We start from the raw sequence: 19514 nt of genomic DNA, 5'->3' as shown, positions 1-19514 counted from the left end.
GAACTTGTATCAGGGATTGTGTAAGAGAGTAAATATGTGTTAGTATATGCTTGAATAAGTAAGGTGTGTATAACTGTATAGTTAAGGAAATGGAGGTGAGATTGTTTCTTTGCATGACTGACTAGGTGTGTGAGTAACTCCATGGATGAGTGACAGTGTGTGAGTGTCTGTATACACTGAGTGTATCTAAGGTTATATTAGAGTCTGAAGAGGTTTATCGTATTAGCACAAGAATGATGTCAAATGAGATGTCATCAGTGATGTCATCAGTGATGTCATTTGAGATGTCATCAGTGATGTCATCAGTGATGTCACTGACCATGTCATGAATGATGTAATATGTGACATGATCAGCAGTGGATTGCGGGTGCGCGATATATAGTTAGTGCAACTAACTATATATGGAATTTCAATGGTTTTGTGTGAGTAAAATAAGGTTTTTTAAATGCTAATTCCTAACTATATATGGTCTATAACCTATGGTTTTTTCAGTGAATATATATATATATATATATATATATATATATATATGCTCAAGCAAACTATAACGTCCCTGAAATCTATGGGTTTTTTGCAGTGAATATATATATATAGTAGTCACCCACTCCCGTTGGTCAAAAGCATACCCTACAGGGAGCTGTTGAGACTGCGCAGAAACAGCTCGAGGGATCAGGATTTCGAGGCGGCTGCCTCGGACTGTTTCTCGCGCTTTAGTCTCAGAGGGTATGATGATGGTCTGTTACAAGACACCCTCAAAAAAGTGAGAGGGATACCGAGAGAAGAGCTTTTGAGGAAGAAAAAACCTTTCCATAGAGAGACCAGTAAAGAAGGGAAATTTAGATTGGTGACACCATATTCTTCAGGGGCAAACCACCTAAAAGCTATGTTGAGAAAAAACTGGCACATTCTCCTTACAGATATTGCACTGAAGGACAATCTACCACCGTACCCCCTAGTGACCTTTACTAGAGCAAGGTCGTTGAGGGATAAGTTGGTCAGAAGCCACTTAGAAAAACCTACAATGAAGATAAACACTCTGAAGGCTATGAGGGGGTTTTACCCCTGTGGCCGCTGCAAGGCTTGTGCAGCATGTAAGAGGGTCTTTACCTATGTCATACAGGAAACGGGGAAATCTGTGCAGATACTGAAATTCATCACCTGCAGTACCTCCTATGTGGTTTATTGCTTGGTCTGCCCATGTGGCTTACGCTACGTGGGTAGCACGATCAATCCACTCAAGATGCGTATATTGGAGCATCTTCGGGCCGTTGATAAAGCCGATCCAGCATACCCGGTGGCCCGACACTTTGCAGACCAACATGGGAAGGATAGAAATAAACTGCAATTTTTTGGTTTAGACACTGTACCTCTGAATGCCAGGGGAGGGGACTGTCTGAGAAGACTAAGAAGGCTTGAATCGAGATACATCATCGATTTAGTAACCAAACATCCCAGAGGTCTAAATAGTGGGAAGGAGATGGCAGTGCATTTAGGGAAATTAATTGAGAACTCGAACTGTAAATATGCCTGGGTTGAAGGTTTGTGACTTTTCTGTATATTGTATGTAATTTTGTTTTCCTTAGGGATTTGTGTGCAATGGGTTTCCTCTTGTTCAAAGGATTTTGACAATGGGGATGTCTTTTTTTTTTTTTTTATTTCGAGCAAAAATCAGATAATACAAAATTACATATTTCATGGTGATAACATACAAAAAAAATATCTTTTAAAAGCCAAAGTTCCAAATAACAAAGTACGAGGTACAGCATTACCTATTTTATACATTTCTTATATCATGATACCAGGTGGTAATTGGAGACCAAATTTGGGCACCTCGTAATCTAGATTTTTTCCCCCTGGCTTCATAAATAGCTATCTCTTGCTTATATATTCCTAGAAAGCGAGTTAGCCACATTTGGAAGGTTGGAGGATCAACATCTTTCCACCTAGCTGCCAAAATAATCCGAAATACCGCTGTCCCCAAAAATAAAGATGATTCTTCCTCTTTACTATGCCCAAGAGTGCTATCATGGCCTAGTAAATAGAGTGTTGATGAATCTTTGACTTTGTGTCCAAAGACCTCTTCCCAATAGTCGGAGATCATTTTTTTGCATAAATCTAATTTAGGACATTCTGCAAACATGTGTACTAAGTCAGCAGGAGCCTGCCCACATCTTGGGCAATTGCTATTTGTTCTTTTGCCCCAAGTATATAGTTTTGCTGGTGTAAAGTATAAGTTATATATGGTTTTATAAAGTTGGGCTTTAAGATTAGATGCTAAAAATAATCCAGACGAGAGTGCCAGGGACAAATCAATATCAACATTGGGATTTCCTAATTTACTAGACCAGCCTCTTTCGATATGCTCTAGATCATCTCTTTGGTTTTGTATCAACAATTCATAGATAGTACCTATCCTGGTAGATCGTTTCCCTATGATATCCAACAGAGAGACGTTATCCAACGTAATTTTTGGGGATTTTTGGCTAAGAACAGTAAATATTTGAATATATCTAAAGAAATCATTTCTAGGAACAGCACATTTTAATTGTAGATTTTGAAACCCCATATTAGGATCATGGCAAAGAAAATCCCCAACTGTATTAATCCCCAAGCTTTCCCATTTTCTAGCAAGCCCATCATTAAGTTGGTGTGGTAGGATTGAGCTCCGCCACAGGGGGGTATATTTAGTATATTTCGAAATTGATAGATGTTTAGAAACTCTTTTCCAAATATTCAATGCACTATGTATAATCTTAAATTTTGTTTTTTTTAAATAAGATGGTTCTACCTGCCTTAGTAATAGTCCTCTGGCTTTATTACCAATTGCCAGTTCATAAATTGATGGTATATCATGCGCTGGTGTAGTTCCCTATTAGTGCTTCAGGGATAAATAAAGGTGTAATTTGCTGAAGAAGGGCTGCCCACATATATAACATAATATTCGGGACAGCTAGTCCTCCCTTATCCGGGGGCAGAGACAAGTACGAGAGAGCCCTCTTAATTTTCCCATAGCTCCAAAGAAATTTAGATAGAGAGGGGTCTATAGTTTTAATGCTATTGTCATCCGCCATCAACGGTATTGCACGAAATAGATATAATATCTTTGGAAAGATGTTCATTTTGATAAAGTTCCCCCTGCTGATAATAGAGAGGTGGAGATTGTTTACCCTTGAGAGATTTTTTTTATAGTTCTGATAAGGGGCTCATAATTAAGTTGATTAATTATCTCAACCTTAGGAGATATACAAACTCCAAAGTAGATGGCATTGTCAACATTATATGGACTTTCGTACGAGACGTTATTTGTACACAAAACCATTGTTTTGTCTCTATTCAGGGAGTAGCCTGAATACAGGCCAAAGGTATTAGTCACTTGCTCAATCTCCTGAATCGCCTCAGCAGGGTTTGGTGTTAATACCGCCACATCATCGGCATATGCTAGCATTTTAGTTTGATATGTATCTACCCTAACTGGTTCTATTAGATTTGATGCAAGCAGTTTTAAAATTAGTGGATTGATATATAGGGCAAATAGAATTGGCGAGCATGGGCAGCCCTGTCTGGTGCCCCTTTGAATGCTGATAAACTCCGACTCCACCCCCCGTACAAAAAGTCTAGCTCTGGGGGTAACGTATAATGCCTTAATGGCTTTGGTAAACTCTGGACCGAAGTTGTTTAATTCCAGGATACCCCATAAAAAACTCCAAGACACTCGATCGAATGCCTTCTCGGCATCGAGCAGGATAATCGACATCCGGCCCCCCGTTACCCCCATGATGTCAAAAAGAGAGATGGCCCTACGGGTATGATCCGTAGTGCCTTTTCCAGGTATAAAGCCGTGTTGCCACGGGGAGACCAGATTTCGACGACCCTGCTGAGCCTGTTGGCGAGAATCTTAGAGTAGAGTTTGGAGTCGGAGTTTATCAGCGAAATTGGGCGGTATGAAGATGGATATTGAGGGGGTTTTCCTTTTTTAGGAAAAATAGCTATGTTTGTTTGCTGCCAAGATTCTGGCGAAGTGCCATTCCATTGTACCCCCAAAAATAAATCTAATAAATACGGCATTATTTGTTTTCCAAGTATTTTGTAGAGGTCCAAAGGAATTTTATCTGGCCCAGCAGCTTTCCCGTTGGCCAGCTCTGATAGCGCGATTTGCACTTCGGTAATCGAGATTTCTCGTTCTAGGTCTTCTCTAGTTGTTTCATCAAGAATCCGGACTGGACCAGTTTCATTTAGCCATTCAGCTAAGAATTCTTTGATCTCATTTGCATCGACTTGATCTTCGTTTTTATATAATTTTTGATAGTATTGTCGAAACACTTCTGAGATACCTAGAGGTGTGGTATGTTTTTGACCTTCAAGCTCAATAGAATCTATCAGATTATATGAGGTTTTCTGCCTAGTACGAAGTGCCAGCTGCTTCCCTACCCTCTCCCCATTCTCATATATTTTAGATTGGTTTGTTTGAAAAATTTCCGCTGCCCTTTGAGTAAGATTGTAATTCAGCTCAGTTTTAAGAGTTATTATCTTACGCAGGGTATTTCTCCCATCCTCCCCTTGGGATATCTGGGTGGCATGATGTTCTTCTAACTTAGCTAGCTCATTGATATATTGATTATTGAGTCTTTCCTGAGCTTTTTTACGCTTGGCCACAAACGCAATAGTTTCCCCCCTTAGTGCCGCTTTAAAACAGTCCCATACTATCATTCTTGGTGCACTATATTGATTATGGTCAAAAAATTCCTGGGCCCAAAGAGTTATATACTCTATATATTCTCTATTGGCCAGTAGTTTTCTATCAAATGACCATTGAGATTGGGGCCTGTTATACGAAGGGAGACTAAATATAAGTACAATAGAATTATGGTCTGATATTATTTTCGGAGACTTACTTATCTCCATAGCTCTAGAGTATTCCTTTGATGCCATTACATAATCAATGCGAACATATTTGCTATGGGGATATGAATAGTATGTGTATCCTGGGTTGTTTCGATATTTAAGGTCCCAAACATCAATCAAATTATGACTACCCAAAAGTTGTTTTCACTGCCCTAAAAACTTTTGGCTTGCGACCCACGTAAGTCCGCTGAATTTGACTACCGCCCATCGAACCCAAAGATACATTAAAATCTCCACAAACAATTAGCGGACTACCCCAGGAAGCTAGCTCTAATTCCAGGTCTTGGAAGATCTGAGGATCGTCCTGATTCTAACCATATAATGAGCAGATTGTGATACCTGCCTCTAGTTCCACTATAACCCATCTACCTAGCTGATCGGCTAACGTTCGTTTAGCCTGCCCCAAATAGGTTTTTGCTAAAATTGCCACTCCACGAATTTTGGAGGTTAGGGTTGTCACTGCAAGCACGTTATAACCAGGAATGTTTAAAAGATTTTTCTCAGCTACGGGAAGATGAGTCTCCTGGGGACAGAGGACATCATAAGAGTTCTGACGAACTATTTCAAAGAAGCGAGTTCTTTTCCCTCTATCATTCAGTCCAGCAATATTCCATGAGCATAATTTTAGCTTCCCCATTGCAAATATTTTCTCCTTTTATCCAGCCAGCTACCAAAAATGTTGAGCCAGCTCCTTTTATTATCCTTTTTGCATTCAACATCTGAACCTAAGAACTGAATTTTGACATTAATGTATTTCCTCACACAAAGTCTTATTCCCTTACTTATTGCTTTTCTTGTTACACAACTCATATATCTGAAATTGCTCTTTTTTCCCGTATTTCCCCCCCCCGCCACCCCCCTCCCCTCAACCCCCCTCCCCGCCTAAGCCTCCCCCTCACACCCACAAAAGGGCTAATAGACTCCATCAGAGTCTATAGTGATGGAATCATGCAGCCGGACCGGAGTTCACTTCAATCAAGACACTTTTTTCTTCACAATTTTTTTCGGAGGGATTAACTAGGAAAACTACCTTTTTTATACTTTCTGTATATATGTATATAGATTAGATGAATGCTTACCTGAGTATTGCTGTTACGGACATATGGGTATTAAAAGGATGAACTATCTACTGTTTCATTAAGAACGTAAAAGCTTCAACTTCATATATAACCTTCAGGGGACAATAGCCAATCCATGGCTAGATAACTTTGTTGTGTATATTTCTACACTATGATACCTCTGTGATGTAATGAATTGATTTGCGATAGTGAGATCATGCTCATATGCGCATCTGAAATATATTCCAAGATTGCGCTTTATTCACTACAGAGGGTTTAGTCCCTTGTTTGTGTTAATGAAATTGTCAGTGCTTTATGAGTATGCATGAGTCTAGTGTCACTGACACTGACGAAGGCTAAACGCCGAAATGAGTTTGTTTTGTATTGATTAAAGACCCCGTTGTTAATCTGCCACCCTCTCGAGTGCTGTTTTCCCTGGGGAAGTATGGAGAAATGGAGCCTCATATATATATATATATATATATATATATATATATATATATATATAGTTACAATTCATCTGTGTTCATTGCAAACTGTCCAGTCCAATGTAGCTTTTACCCAAAATGCTGGAATACACGTTGGATGATGTGCTTTTGCATAGCAAGGATGATGTACCTCTAACAGGTACATCGTACATAAACAATAGTGCATCATACATTGCAGGCAGTTCTTTCTTTATAACAATACCTGTTTCTCTGTAAGAATTACTCTTCCAAGCAGCTGGTCCTCCAGTCCTTTCATTGTAACAGTAAAATCAATGATTGAGGTGCGAGCACTTATTTCAGGGGTGTATGCTGGGTTAGGAAGCTTGGTGGTGATGTAGAGCCTGAATCCATTCATCACATCCACTTCTTTATCACCAACCTTTACCTTTTTATTGAAAGAAACAAATGGGAAGTTAGTATGGAATGGAAAACGAAAGCCTAACACAAGATAATTATCATCTAACTCCAGGGGATCTACTATTAGGACAAGTCTCTATAGCACACTTCCTATCAAAAGTGTATGGTTCTTCACTATAATTCAAGTATTTGACTGTTTCAAAAATGTGCACCTGTCCATCATCTCCTTTAGAGTGCATACTATACTGTTGACCTCAAACTCTGCACACTTTCATATGCCCTTTAGTAATTGTTCTCCTGTCCCTTCTGACATATTGCCTCTAGAAATCAGCAGCAGTTGAAAAATAAGTATTACACTTGTTTGACTAAAATGACAATATCAACCACAGGCTTTGCAACTACTGTCTTAATACAAAATGCATCAATTACTCTCATTTTCATAGACAAATATTTTATAGACAAATGTATCAGTTACAGTGAACTCCACGATTACTACATTACATGACCACAGTTAGTGTATTGAACTTCCAGGGACATCCTTATCAAGGGTTTGCATCACCATTACACCCCACAAGGGCGCGTAGGGCGACACAAAAACTAGATTCAGATTTCACAAGCCACACAAGTCCACCTTGTGTAGCCCTGCATGGCTTGATATATCTGGAGTAAGGCAAGACAGCGCAAGTCACTGCTGTGCATTACTCATGCCTCGGGGAGGCGTTCTATGGGTTGAGCGTGGGTGTTCCACGCATCTACTCATGTATTCTGAACTATTCTCAGGGTCACGAATACTGGTGGACCTGGAAATGCGTCAGAATGCTATGCCTTCCTAGAGAAGGCTTAAAGAGTAGAAATATCTTTATTTCTCCTTTTTTTCCCTCTTTCTACATCTCTACACATAAAAATAGGAAAAAGCCTTAGAGGATTGTTCTTGTGCAGGAAGGTGTCCCTTCTTGCACAATAAAAATCATGCCTGCGTTAGGCAGCAGTTTGTGCAAAATGTTCATAAATGAAAGAGAAATCAACACAAATGATGATTGACAACATCAAAGGATAGCCAAAGTAGTCAAAAAACAGATGCAGGCGCTTCAAGTAATGAGCAGTTAAGTTTCAACAGTCCAATAATTATTGATATGGGTGGGCTGTAATCAATCGGCGTTCCGATCCCTCCAAAAAAATCATAAGGAGTCCTCATCAGGATAATAAAGAAGTAGCCACCTACAAAGAAAAATATGCAAACCATCAGTGATTCCCTTCAATATGCACAAAAATAATATGAGTATTTTCTAGGCCTTGGCGATGGACTCCGCTCAATTCCAAGAGCTCGCGGAATGCAGAAAACTCAGCTTCGCATAGTGCAGCAGAGTTTTTTCCCCCGCTAGTGATCACAATCGGTAATTTTGCGAGCGCGAGCTGCCGCACGAGTAGAATTTCTACCCGAGTGGCAGGAAGACCACTGCACTTCACCACTTGCGGAACTCCGCAGAGTTTTTTGCAAACTTTTCGGAGTTCCGCGTAGCAAAACTCTGTGAACTACGCCCATTCCTTGTATTTTCTTGAGGATACTGAATTTCGCCTGACCAAAACAATCTGATTAATTTTAATTCATGTCATGTGTGAGCCTGTAGACTAGATTGAGTTCAGTAATGAGAAACTTGTAAGTGTTACAGTGCGCGCCTAAAAACTAGACCATGTGTATGCAACAGAATTAGGTCATGTGAACAAAGACATTGTATCCCGGAGTCTAAACCCTGAATGCATCTAGAAATGTATTGCAGAAAAACAAATGCAGTTACTCACTCCTCTATATTGTAAACAAAGGCATCAACATCCGAGCGTCTGAAAACGAACACATGTGAGAATGTTTATGCATCAAAAAGCATAAATATATCATTGAGGGAAAGATTGCAGGGCAAGTACAGCTACAGGCTCCGAGTGACATAGTCGGCATCATTAGCGTCAGTTATGACAAAAAACTTTTTATTGAAAAAAGCCCTATTAAGACTGTTAATTCCTCTTGCTATCTTGGTATTTCTTTCTCGGATAATGGCTCTTGGACACAACACATTTCAAATACTAGAGCAAAAATGAGCAGGAACACACAGGGAGTTTTTTATTTTCTTCAAATTGGGGAACAGGCCAAAGAATGAGATGGTGGCCCTATACAAAGCCAAAGGAGTAAGTCTAGCCCTTAATGGGGCAAGGCTTTGGGGCCATGTAAAAGGCAAAGACCTGCAAACACTTGAAAATCTTTTCCTGAAATGCCTGTTATACATGCCACCATCTGCTTCGAATACTATTGAACATTATGAGGTGGGTCTCCAGTTTTTAGAAGACCTCCTACTGGCTAGACCACTGTTACTGTGAGACTCTATTTGTAAAAGGGAAGAAAGTGATTTAACTAAATCGATTATTTTAGAATGTCTTAAATTGCACAATGCACTTAAAATCCCATGGTTGCTACATATTAATTCTGACCTAGAAAATCTGTATAGAACATCAGTATGGTCGGAAACATCAGCAACCTTGTACTATACCAAGAAGGAGATTAGTGATACTTTTTACAACATAGGTTGGACTTGAGATCTAAGACTGGATAAATCTACTGTCGCCCTGTATATATCATACAGCTTAGATGTGAGTACTAGCAACTATTTGACATATGTGCCTTATTCCCAGCACCGCTTTGTGCTAATTAGACTGAGATGCGGCATAGTTCACCATCTCGTAGCCTCCCCTAAAATGAGGTCTCATCCGACGAGAGAGTTTTTAAGCCTGTGCAATAATCAAAGCAAATAAAGCACATTGCACTTTATGTTGTTCTGTAATTTTTATCAGAATGTTAGATGTTTTTATTTAAAACCATTGTTTGTCACCCATAATATTACGTCACACAAAGCTGCTGTGAAATTTATGGTGACATTAGGTGATCCCCGGGCTTGTTATAGTGTTGCCCTGTTCATCCTAAAAGCAATTAATTTGAGGAAACAAATATGTAACTATAATTTTATGTCTCTTTTCTTTGACGTCCTACTATGAGATTGTGTATGGTCAAGACTTAAGAAATGGAGTTTTAATAACTGATTTGATTTGTTCTAATGTTTTAAATGTGATATGATTGTATTTTTGTGACTACCTTTTGATAATCGAATAAAGATATTGAAATGACACGAAACAACATCACGGTCACCTATATAAGCGCCATTCAGGTGTGCGGACGTCAGTACTTTTCACTTTTCCACGCAAGAAGCGCATAGCCATGAAGTAACTGATGAAAGTGTGTGCCAAAACTAGGGCCCTGAGAAAGGGAATAACCATAGCCCTTACAAATAAGTTTGCAGTGCGGGGGGCACGGGAGGGTCTTTAAGGAATCTGCAGCTAGATATGGTCTCTACCAGATAATGCGTTATCGAAGGTAAGTAACTTGTTTATCTGATAGAGACTTCTAGCTGAGATTCCTTATCTTAGAATAGATGCACAAGCGATAGCCTCCTGGCGGTGGGCTGTGGACAAATTCTTCACACTAGAAAGTCCTGCAGGACCAAAGGGGCAAATGCCCGTCTCTGCAGACCTGACTGTACAGGCAGCAGTGCTTGGCAAATGTGTGCAGAGAAGCCCACTTTGCTGCCTGGAAGATGCCTGGGACGGGACATCCCATGCCAAGGCCGTAGTCGCAGCTTTTCTGCTTGTGGAATGGGCTCTTAACCCCTCAGGTGGCTGCTTCTTAGCCAACGCATAGCAGATCTTTATGCAGAGAACTACCCAGAGAGAAACGGTCCTTTTCTGTATTGTCCGACCATCTTAGCTCCCACGTACCCCACAAAGAGTTGGTCATCCACCCGGACTCTCTTTTTGGGTCCAGACGATGGGGCCCATCCTCTTCTTTAGAGGGAAGCGGGAGAGCAAAAAAGGTGGGCAGCGTGATAGACTGACCGGGACGGAACGGGGTCACAATTTTTGGAAGGAATATAGCACAGGTTTATAGAACCACTTTATCTGGAAAAGTCATCATGTATGGGGGGCCTAAATGATAGCGCCTGTAACTCACTCATCCTCCAGGAAGATGTTATGACCAGAGAGGCTGTCTTGATGGTAGGAAGCCAGAGGGGACAGTTGTGCAAAGGCTCGACATGAGCAAACATAAGAAAAGTGAGGACCGAATGAAGGTCCTAATGTGGCATGACAAAGGGTGTGGGCAGAAACAAGAGAGCCAGCTCTGTCAAGAACCTATTTACAATTGGAAACTTAAAGAGAGAGGGTTGATCTGGCAGCCATAAACAAGCAGACAGAGCAGAACGATAACCCTTATGACTACCCAAAGCAGGGGGCGTGGCTTAGCACGCAATGGCGATAGACGTGCCCGGGTAGAGCTCCTGCCTGAGCTCCCCTACACCGGGACATTTCTCCGACCCAGACGATCCTGTTTGGCCTGAGACTGCTGGCGGAGCAGCCCGCAATTCTTGACTGCGCACAGGCCGACTATTGGGAGGATCGGACGCGGGGCTCCGCGCCGTGGCCAGCGGCGCTGACTCACCCGGCCTGCCTGAGACCCTGCCTGAGACCCTGCTGGGCGACGCGAGTACGCGAGACCGCGGCTCCTTGCGGCCTACCGGGCCTCACACTGCGCCCTGCCAGAGACGACCCAGTTACTGGGGGACACGACTGGCGCAAGGCACATCGACCCTAGCCTTGCTGCGACCGGAGCCTTCCTACTCCGAGCCCCCGGAAAGCCTTGGACAAAGGGACGACGTGCTGAGGCCGGCCGGGGCCTGCAGCGGACCACGACTGGCTGAAGCGGACCTGCGAGGGCGCGGAGGCGTGGGGGCGGGGGCCCGACCCTGGACGCAGCCAGCGCCGAGGTGCGCGACTGGTGCGGCGGCGCCGAGAATTGAACGGAGCCTTCCTCCTTCGCCTGCTCCCTGACTGCACGCTGCCTCCTGCCGCCATCACTGGCTAGAGACCCCTGGAGCCCGCGAAACCACGAGACACAGTGAGTCACTGCGCTGGAGACACCCACACACTGAGGGCTGCGGGGGACACTAGCAGGGCACGGACATTTCTGACTGCTGGCTGGGCCCCCATGCGCCTGCGACACCTCTGCCCTGTGTGACGCCCTAACTGCGGAGACGGCCCAGGTGGACCTCGAACTGTAACAGGGACCACCCTCGAGAACGGAGCTACTGGGCCCACCACACCTGATTGCCGAGCAGACTCTGGGGGCGCTGGAGTGACTGCGGGGCCTGCGCTCATTCACAACCGCGACCGACGCGGCAGAGGGCACTTGCTGGCTGCTGTCCACGCAGGAACGGCTTGAGGAGTCTGCAAGACGACCGGGTGGTGGCTGCTTCTCCCCTCCCCCCACCCCCTGCGATCCACTGATACACACCTTGGCCCTGACCTGCTGCGCGAAAGGCCCGGAGCTATAGACTGCGCCTTATCCACTTGAACTACCGAACACACCACGGTCACGATCCAACGGATCATCTGCCCCCCGGTGCTTCCTCAGAAGGACGCAACCTGAACCCCTGGCACTACCTGTGCACGTCGCCTGCCCCATGTCTGGAGGGGTTATGACACGCACCGGAACGGGGAGCACATCGGTAAAGGGGAAAACGCCGAAGACCTCGTCCAAGATGGACGCCGACCACGTGGCGACGAAACTGGATTCGGTCCTGGCAGCTATGGAAAGAATGGAGGAGTCCCTCCAACAGACGCGCACCTCCTTAGAAACAAGGATAGACAGTGTGGCAATAGACCTGACGCACCTCAGAGCTGACCACAAGAAACTGCAGGAACGCACCACGACGCTGGAAGGCACGGTGGCAACAATGGAACCGACGGTGACCCAGTCTGACAGGCACATACAGGATCTCCTCGATCGGGTGGAATTCTTGGAAGAACGCGCAGAGGATGCTGAAGGGAGGGCGAGAAGGAACAACATCCGCCTGGTGGGCATCCCGGAGAAATGGGAGGGGATGGACCCTACACAGAGAGTGGAGGACTGGCTACGTGACCTGCTGCCGGAAGGCACACTATCTCCCCACTTCGTGGTGGAACGTGCTCACCGAGTACCCACGAAACCCCTCTCAGCTGGCTCGAACCCCAGGCCTATCATCATACGAGTCCTGAACTACAGAGACCGCGATACGATATTGAGGGAAGCCAGGAAGCTGGGGGAGGTCCGAATTGACAACACTACGGTGATGTTCTTTCCGGACTATACAGTGCAAGAGCAAAGACAGAGACACTCTTTCTTAGAGGTGAAGAGAAGATTGCGACAAGCTGGACTTCAATACTCGCTGCTCTTCCCTGCCAAACTACGGGTGGTGGCGAAAGATAGGACACACTTCTTTGTGAACCCTGATGAAGTTGAGGCCTGGCTTGACGAGAACATGCCTGACGTGCCTAGGCGAGCGCACTGGACTGCCACCATGGAACGCACACGAGGGGCTCGGAGACGCCGCCGACGCAGAGCTCCCACTCCTCCTGAAGCTCGAGGACCACCGGCTCACTTCCCATCTGCGCACAAGAAGATGCAAGGACAACAGGATGCCCTCCGCAGCGTGGCGGAAATCAGCAGCTCCCCGGCTCCATCCCCTGCCCCGACCGCTAACCGGACGCCCCTCCAAAGCGACGATGAAGCGATCTACGGATTACCAGACTCCCAACGCACGGACGACCTGCCGGACGTCACCCCACAAACTGCTGACCTGTTTGGCTGAGCTGGCCAGGGCGGTTTCCCGCCTTTGTGCACTGGAGCGACCAGGACTACACGAGTGCTCCACAGACCCCCATCGCGAGCGCAGGCCTGCACGACAGCGAGCTGCTGGACCCCGCTCTCCTTGAGACCCTGAACTTCAGCCGGGTACTGTGACCACCACACACGCGCGATCACACTGTACACTGCCGCGTAGGGGTCGCCTTTTCAGTGATACTGCACGCGCCGACTGGCGCTCCCCGAGCCATCCGGGGAAAGGGATCTGCTCCTGGAGACATAGCCCCCAGCACTTGCCACTTGAGAGCACTGCCGGCTTCGCCCTGGGAGACAAGATCCGGGCAACTGCCAGACGGCGATGGCCTCCCTACTCTACCCGGGAGGACTGCTACGCTCCCATTGAACTACACTGCAATTGCAATTGTTAGACAATACGCCACAAGATAACCCCTAGAACTGTATAGTTTACGAGCTCATTTGAGCGTTTGGACGGCGACATGTTGTATAGCCGACCTTTTGGCATTTCAGGTTATGTTGCCATGTTGAGGCTTTATGTTCCCCCCCCTTTCCCTACCCTTCTACACCACTGGAGATCGTCACACTCCATACTGAGACCCTGGGGCGGACTAGTGCTGGGGACAGGGCTTTGGACCTGGCGGGGGGCGCTGCTTGGGAGTTTCACGTGCGGGGGAGCTGGAGGAACTTACACATTGAGGCGCTATGTCAGAGGTACGGATATGCACCTGGAACATCAGGGGAATGCACACACCAGCTAGGCGCTACCAGATCTACTCCTACCTAAAACGACACAAGATTGGCATCGCACTTCTTCAGGAAACACACTTGAATAAGACAGAGGTACTGGCACTACATCGCAAGTGGCGCGGACAACTCTATGCTACCACCTACTCCTCATATGCACGCGGCGCGCTGATATGGGTCCGCCCTGGGATCCCCTGGACAGTCACAGACACTACACTAGACCAGGAGGGCAGGTTTGTTGTAGTGCAAGGAAGACTGGATGGCCAACAGATAGTGCTGGCATCGCTGTATGCCCCGAATACTGATCAGGGAGACTTCCTGATGCACCTCTCCACGACGATGGCGTCCTGGCACGCGATCCCGTGGCTACTGGGGGGAGATTACAACTGCACATTAGACATAACACTGGACCGCTCATTCCCGCCCCCCATAGGCGCTCCGACGCGTGGTGCCACAAAGGCGCTGCTGGAATGGGCTGACCGGTTGGATCTCCATGACGTTTGGAGATCGCGCAACCCTGGGACGCGGGTCTACTCATACTACTCAGGCGCCAACGAATTACATGTCCGCCTGGACAGATTTATGGCGACTACTGCACTCCTGCCCCTAGTGACTGACATTATACATGGGCCGCACGCATTCAGACCATAACCCACACTTTTTATCCATAGCTTGGGACCGCCCACGCCCCCCCATTCCCACCTGGCAACTACAACCAGCACTCCTGCTTGATGCGGCTTTCCGCGAATCCCTCCTTACACACACCTCCCAGTACTTTGAGGACAACGCGGGCACGGCTTCCTCCCCCCAGGTGGAATGGGACGCCTTCAAGGTAGTGGTCCGTGGACACTGCCTGAGGACACAAGGTCACATGGGGCGACAACTAGAAAGTGAACTGACCCGGGTAGAATCCGACCTACTGGATAAGGAGGGGGAGGCAGTAGGCGGTAGCGCTGACTCACTGCAGGGGGCGCGCGCAGAGCATGCGGCTCCGAGACAATAACTACGCAGCGCACTCGGCGAGGACACATCACTCAAGTGATAGACCTGGCAAGTTACTGGCCTGGCTGATTTCACAAGAATCCCGCTCATCCCCAGTGGCGGCGAAACACGCGGAAGGGAGGGGCCTATTGCACTCGCAACATCAGATTCACGATGCATTCACTCACCACTACGAATCATTATACCGCTCCCGACTGCTGTGCACACGCTCGGACATTGCTGATTATCTCTCCCCACTGCTCATGCCACACCTGACTACCGCACAGCAAGACGAACTAGGAGCCCCGCTTGACCCTGACGAGATCCGCGAAGCAATATTTCACCTATCTAACGGCAAATCCCCTGGCCCGGACGGGCTTCCGGCCGAATTTTATAAGGCAGGCGCGGATATACTCATTCCGCGGCTTCTGAACGTGTACGCCGCAGCAGCGGAAGATGCGCTCTTACCCGCATCGTTGAATGAAGCAACCCTGATCTCCATCCCAAAGCCTGACAAGGACTGCACACAGATGGGCTCTTACCGTCCCCTGGCGCTGCTAAACACGGACTATAAGATACTGGCCTCCACACTAGCCCGAAGATTGTCCCCCTATGTCCCCCGCCTGGCACACCAGGACCAAAACGGTTTTGTTCCGATACAGCACACCTCCCACAATATCCGCCGCCTATTCCGTATACAGGAATACGCTACCCATCTGTGGCCCAGAGCAGGATGCCTGGTAATAGACCTAGAAAAGGCCTTTGACTCGATCGAGTGGCCCTACCTGGGTGCGGTTATGGAAAAATACCAACTGGGAGGAGGCTACGAAGCCATGGTGGGCCTGCTGTACGACAAACCGACGGTCCGAGTTCGCACGGGCGCACTGCTCTCGGATGCTATTCGGGTGCGGAGAGGCACCAGACAGGGCTGCCCCCTGTCGCCTCTATTGTTCTCCTTGGCCATGGAACCCCTGGCCACAATCCTCAGGACACAGGGGCCTGAGTGGGGAATCCCGCTAATAGATGGCCGCCACGCAGTGTCACTATACGCAGACGACCTGCTGCTGTACGTCAGAGACATAACTAACATCCCTGACTCCCTGGCCGACGTCTTCCGAACCTTCGAAGAAATGTCAGGACTGCGAGTTAATTGGTCCAAATCGGGGGCTTTTTCCTTTAGTCCAGACACGCCCGAATGCGACGTGCGCCTGGGCGGAGGTAGATTGCAATGGCATCCCACTACATTCCGATACCTGGGGATCCGAATATATCGGAATCCGACGGATATCCTTGAGGGGAATCTCTTGCGGGCCATCGCCTCGATTCGGGCACAGATCAAGTTCTGGAACACCTTACCTCTAAACGTCCCGAGCCGTATAGCACTCACTAAAATGATAGTGCTGCCCAGACTGCTGTACTATTTTGCCAATCTGCCCACATACGTACCAAATAAAATATTCCGTGACCTGGAAACTCTGCTACGCAGTCTCATCTGGAACGCGGGCCGGCGGGCCGGCCCCGCGTAGCGCTGACCAAGCTCTACATGCCAACTGAGCAGGGGGGCCTAGCAGTCCCTCACATGGAGCTATACTACCTTGTGGCACAGATGCAGTGGGTGACGGGGTGGCTCAGCGGCAACCACCTCTAAGATACTGCTTCGGACACTGCTGCCTGGACGCAAACGCAAATCTGCACGCTGTTCCACCCGATAACCCGGACTCCCTGCCCCTTACAACTACACCTGGCGGTGGCGCGCAGATGCTTTCTGCGTTGTTTACGGCTCACCCAGGCGACGACGCCATACGCTCCGATACTACCTATACTGGGTACTCCAGGGCCAGTGGATGCACTAACTGTGACTCGACTGACTAGCTGGACACAGGCGGGGTGGACACTCTGGGAGATCTCTACACTGACGGAACACTACTCACCTTTGCGGACCTGGCCGCTAGCACGGACATCCCGGCTGGCCAGTTCCTGCTGCATGCGTCCCTCTTACGCACACTCACTCAGTCTTGGGGCACCATGACGGACGAACTGCCGATGCACAGTTTTATGCAGTATCTCCACGTCATGGGAGATGGCTCACATGTCATACATTGGTTAGCGCAGGCCCTACTAATACACTCGCAACCGACTACATTGCCGCTACGGGACAAATGGTCGATGGAGAGAGGACGAGCATGGACTGATAGAGAATGGGCGATGATCTTAGCCGGGCCGACATACATCCCACGCAACCCCTGTTTTAGAATAATTCAATTCTACATCTTGCACCGAGCTTATCTGACACCCGACAAGATAAACAGGTACTTCGCAACCACTGATGCCGCTTGTCCGCGCTGCTCTCTGAACGGAGCGGACCTCTTGCATATGCTGTGGCATTGTCCCGACGTGCACATGTACTGGACTGAAGTTATAACGGTACTCATACGCAGCACTGGCGAACAGGTACCGCACACGTGGGAAGCGTGCATCTTGGGGCTATACAAACGCACTAAACTTACCAAAGTGCGGACGCCCTTCTGGGACATGGGGCTCATAACAGCCAAACGACTGCTTACCAAGCATTGGAAGGCAGCGACCCCCCCTCACACACAGCACTGGCGCGCCTCCTTCACCAACTGGGCGCGAGCGGAAGGCACGGTGCTTCTCCGCGAGGAAACAGCGGGACTGCGTAAGTTCCCTATTGCTCAGCTCTGGGAAGGCTTCCTCAAGGCGTTCCGACGCACCTGCCAGGAACAGGGGATTGCCTGAGACACACTCGTACCGCCGCATTACATCACCTCTCACCACCGGAAACTGACATGGCCCTGCCCCCCTCTTCCCCGCTCACCCGCTTCTCTGGACTTTGAGATATACACTAACGACTATAGGCACTTACTATACCACGCACTGCGCCGGACGCCCACGCGGCGCCACGCGCCAGCCACTGCCTTTGCCTCGGCTGACCTGTGCACTTCACGTGGCGAGAAGCCCTGCTAGGCCCTGCCCCACAACCACCACCCCATGTGAGGTCCTGTGACGAAACCCCCCCCTACCCCTTCCTTACTGGCCCTGCCCCCCAGATTTTCCCTGCCAGGATGTAGGCATAGGGAATGGTTTGTTAACTGGTCGTGTTCCCTGACCGGACCCGTTTCTTTACACAAAGGAAGACGTTAGATGCAGCATGACACTAACAGGAAACGATACCTTATTGATCTTGAGTTACACATGCCCTGCGGAGCCACGGTGACACTTATACATTGAGAGAGATACGACTTTACACACACCCTCACCCATGTTAACAAGAGACCCGCTGCACAGCCTATCAGATATCGCTGCGTTTCTTGCGACCTCCCAACACCAGCGCTGGGAGACCACGCAGACACTATACTACCAGACACTTGAGACCTGCCTGAAACGGCTGCAGACTCACCCTGCCGCACATAACCACCTACCACTATGCCTCAGTGAGCTATACTATTGTACACTTAGTCATTTCATAGTCAGCATTACGGTCACGGATCTGGTAAACCATCTGTTGCAGATCCCCCCCGCTATTGGTTGCCCACAACTGTCTATTCGGCTATTTGCGGGGAATTGGGGGATTGCTATCATGGCACTAATGCTGGGTGATCGCTGCAAAGCACATCTCTACAACGTAAGACAAAAATACAAGATCTAATGCTAAAATACCTGCACATCGGATGGCTGCATATACACCCACATGAGACTCGCCGCCGGACCCCCGGGTTGTCGGCTAAATGGCTGTGTCATCTAGTCATAGGTTTACCCGATTGTTTTCTGCCCGGCTGGCCCCTGAGAGCCGCTGAATGTAACATGTAAGATATTTACCATTTATGCAATAACGGTCTTCAAAAAACAAAAACAAAAAAATGAGTACCCAAAGCAGAGTCATGCTGGTCAAGGGTAAAAATAAAAAGAACCATCGAGAGAGAAGCAGACAGAGGGTCAATAGCCCTTTCTGTCCAGTATGATACAAACTTTTGCCAACGGCAGGCATACCATCTTAGTGGAGGGCAGCTTGGCTGCCAAAATAATGTTGCATACTTCTGGAGGAAGGTCAAACTTATCTTACTGCCGCTCAATCTCCACGTATGGAGGCGAAGAGTTGACAGGTTCAGGTGGAGAACCCTCCCCTGCTGCTGCAACATACTCATTTTCATAAGCTCTGGATACCAGACTCTCCTTGCCCAGTCCATAGCGACAAGATGATTTGGGTCCGGTCGTTGTTGATCTTCTTCCGAA

The 19514-nt window shown here is 47.6% G+C and overlaps 1 protein-coding gene across 1 annotated transcript in view; it reads right to left on the bottom strand.

The window, feature by feature from the left end:
• The window catches only part of DNAH5 (dynein axonemal heavy chain 5), a 5174212-nt gene that overhangs the window by 929497 nt on the left and 4225201 nt on the right, over positions 1–19514 (bottom strand). Inside the window, exon 65 of the mRNA XM_078687662.1 lies at positions 6651–6833. Coding sequence (XP_078543788.1) covers positions 6651–6833 — 183 coding nt within the window. The remainder of the gene's footprint in view (positions 1–6650; positions 6834–19514) is intronic.

This window comes from Lissotriton helveticus, chromosome 4_1 (assembly GCF_964261635.1).
Source record: "Lissotriton helveticus chromosome 4_1, aLisHel1.1, whole genome shotgun sequence".
NCBI lineage: Eukaryota > Metazoa > Chordata > Amphibia > Caudata > Salamandridae > Lissotriton > Lissotriton helveticus.
Note: the sequence above shows the minus strand (reverse complement) of the source record. Positions and strands in the feature narration are given on the sequence as shown.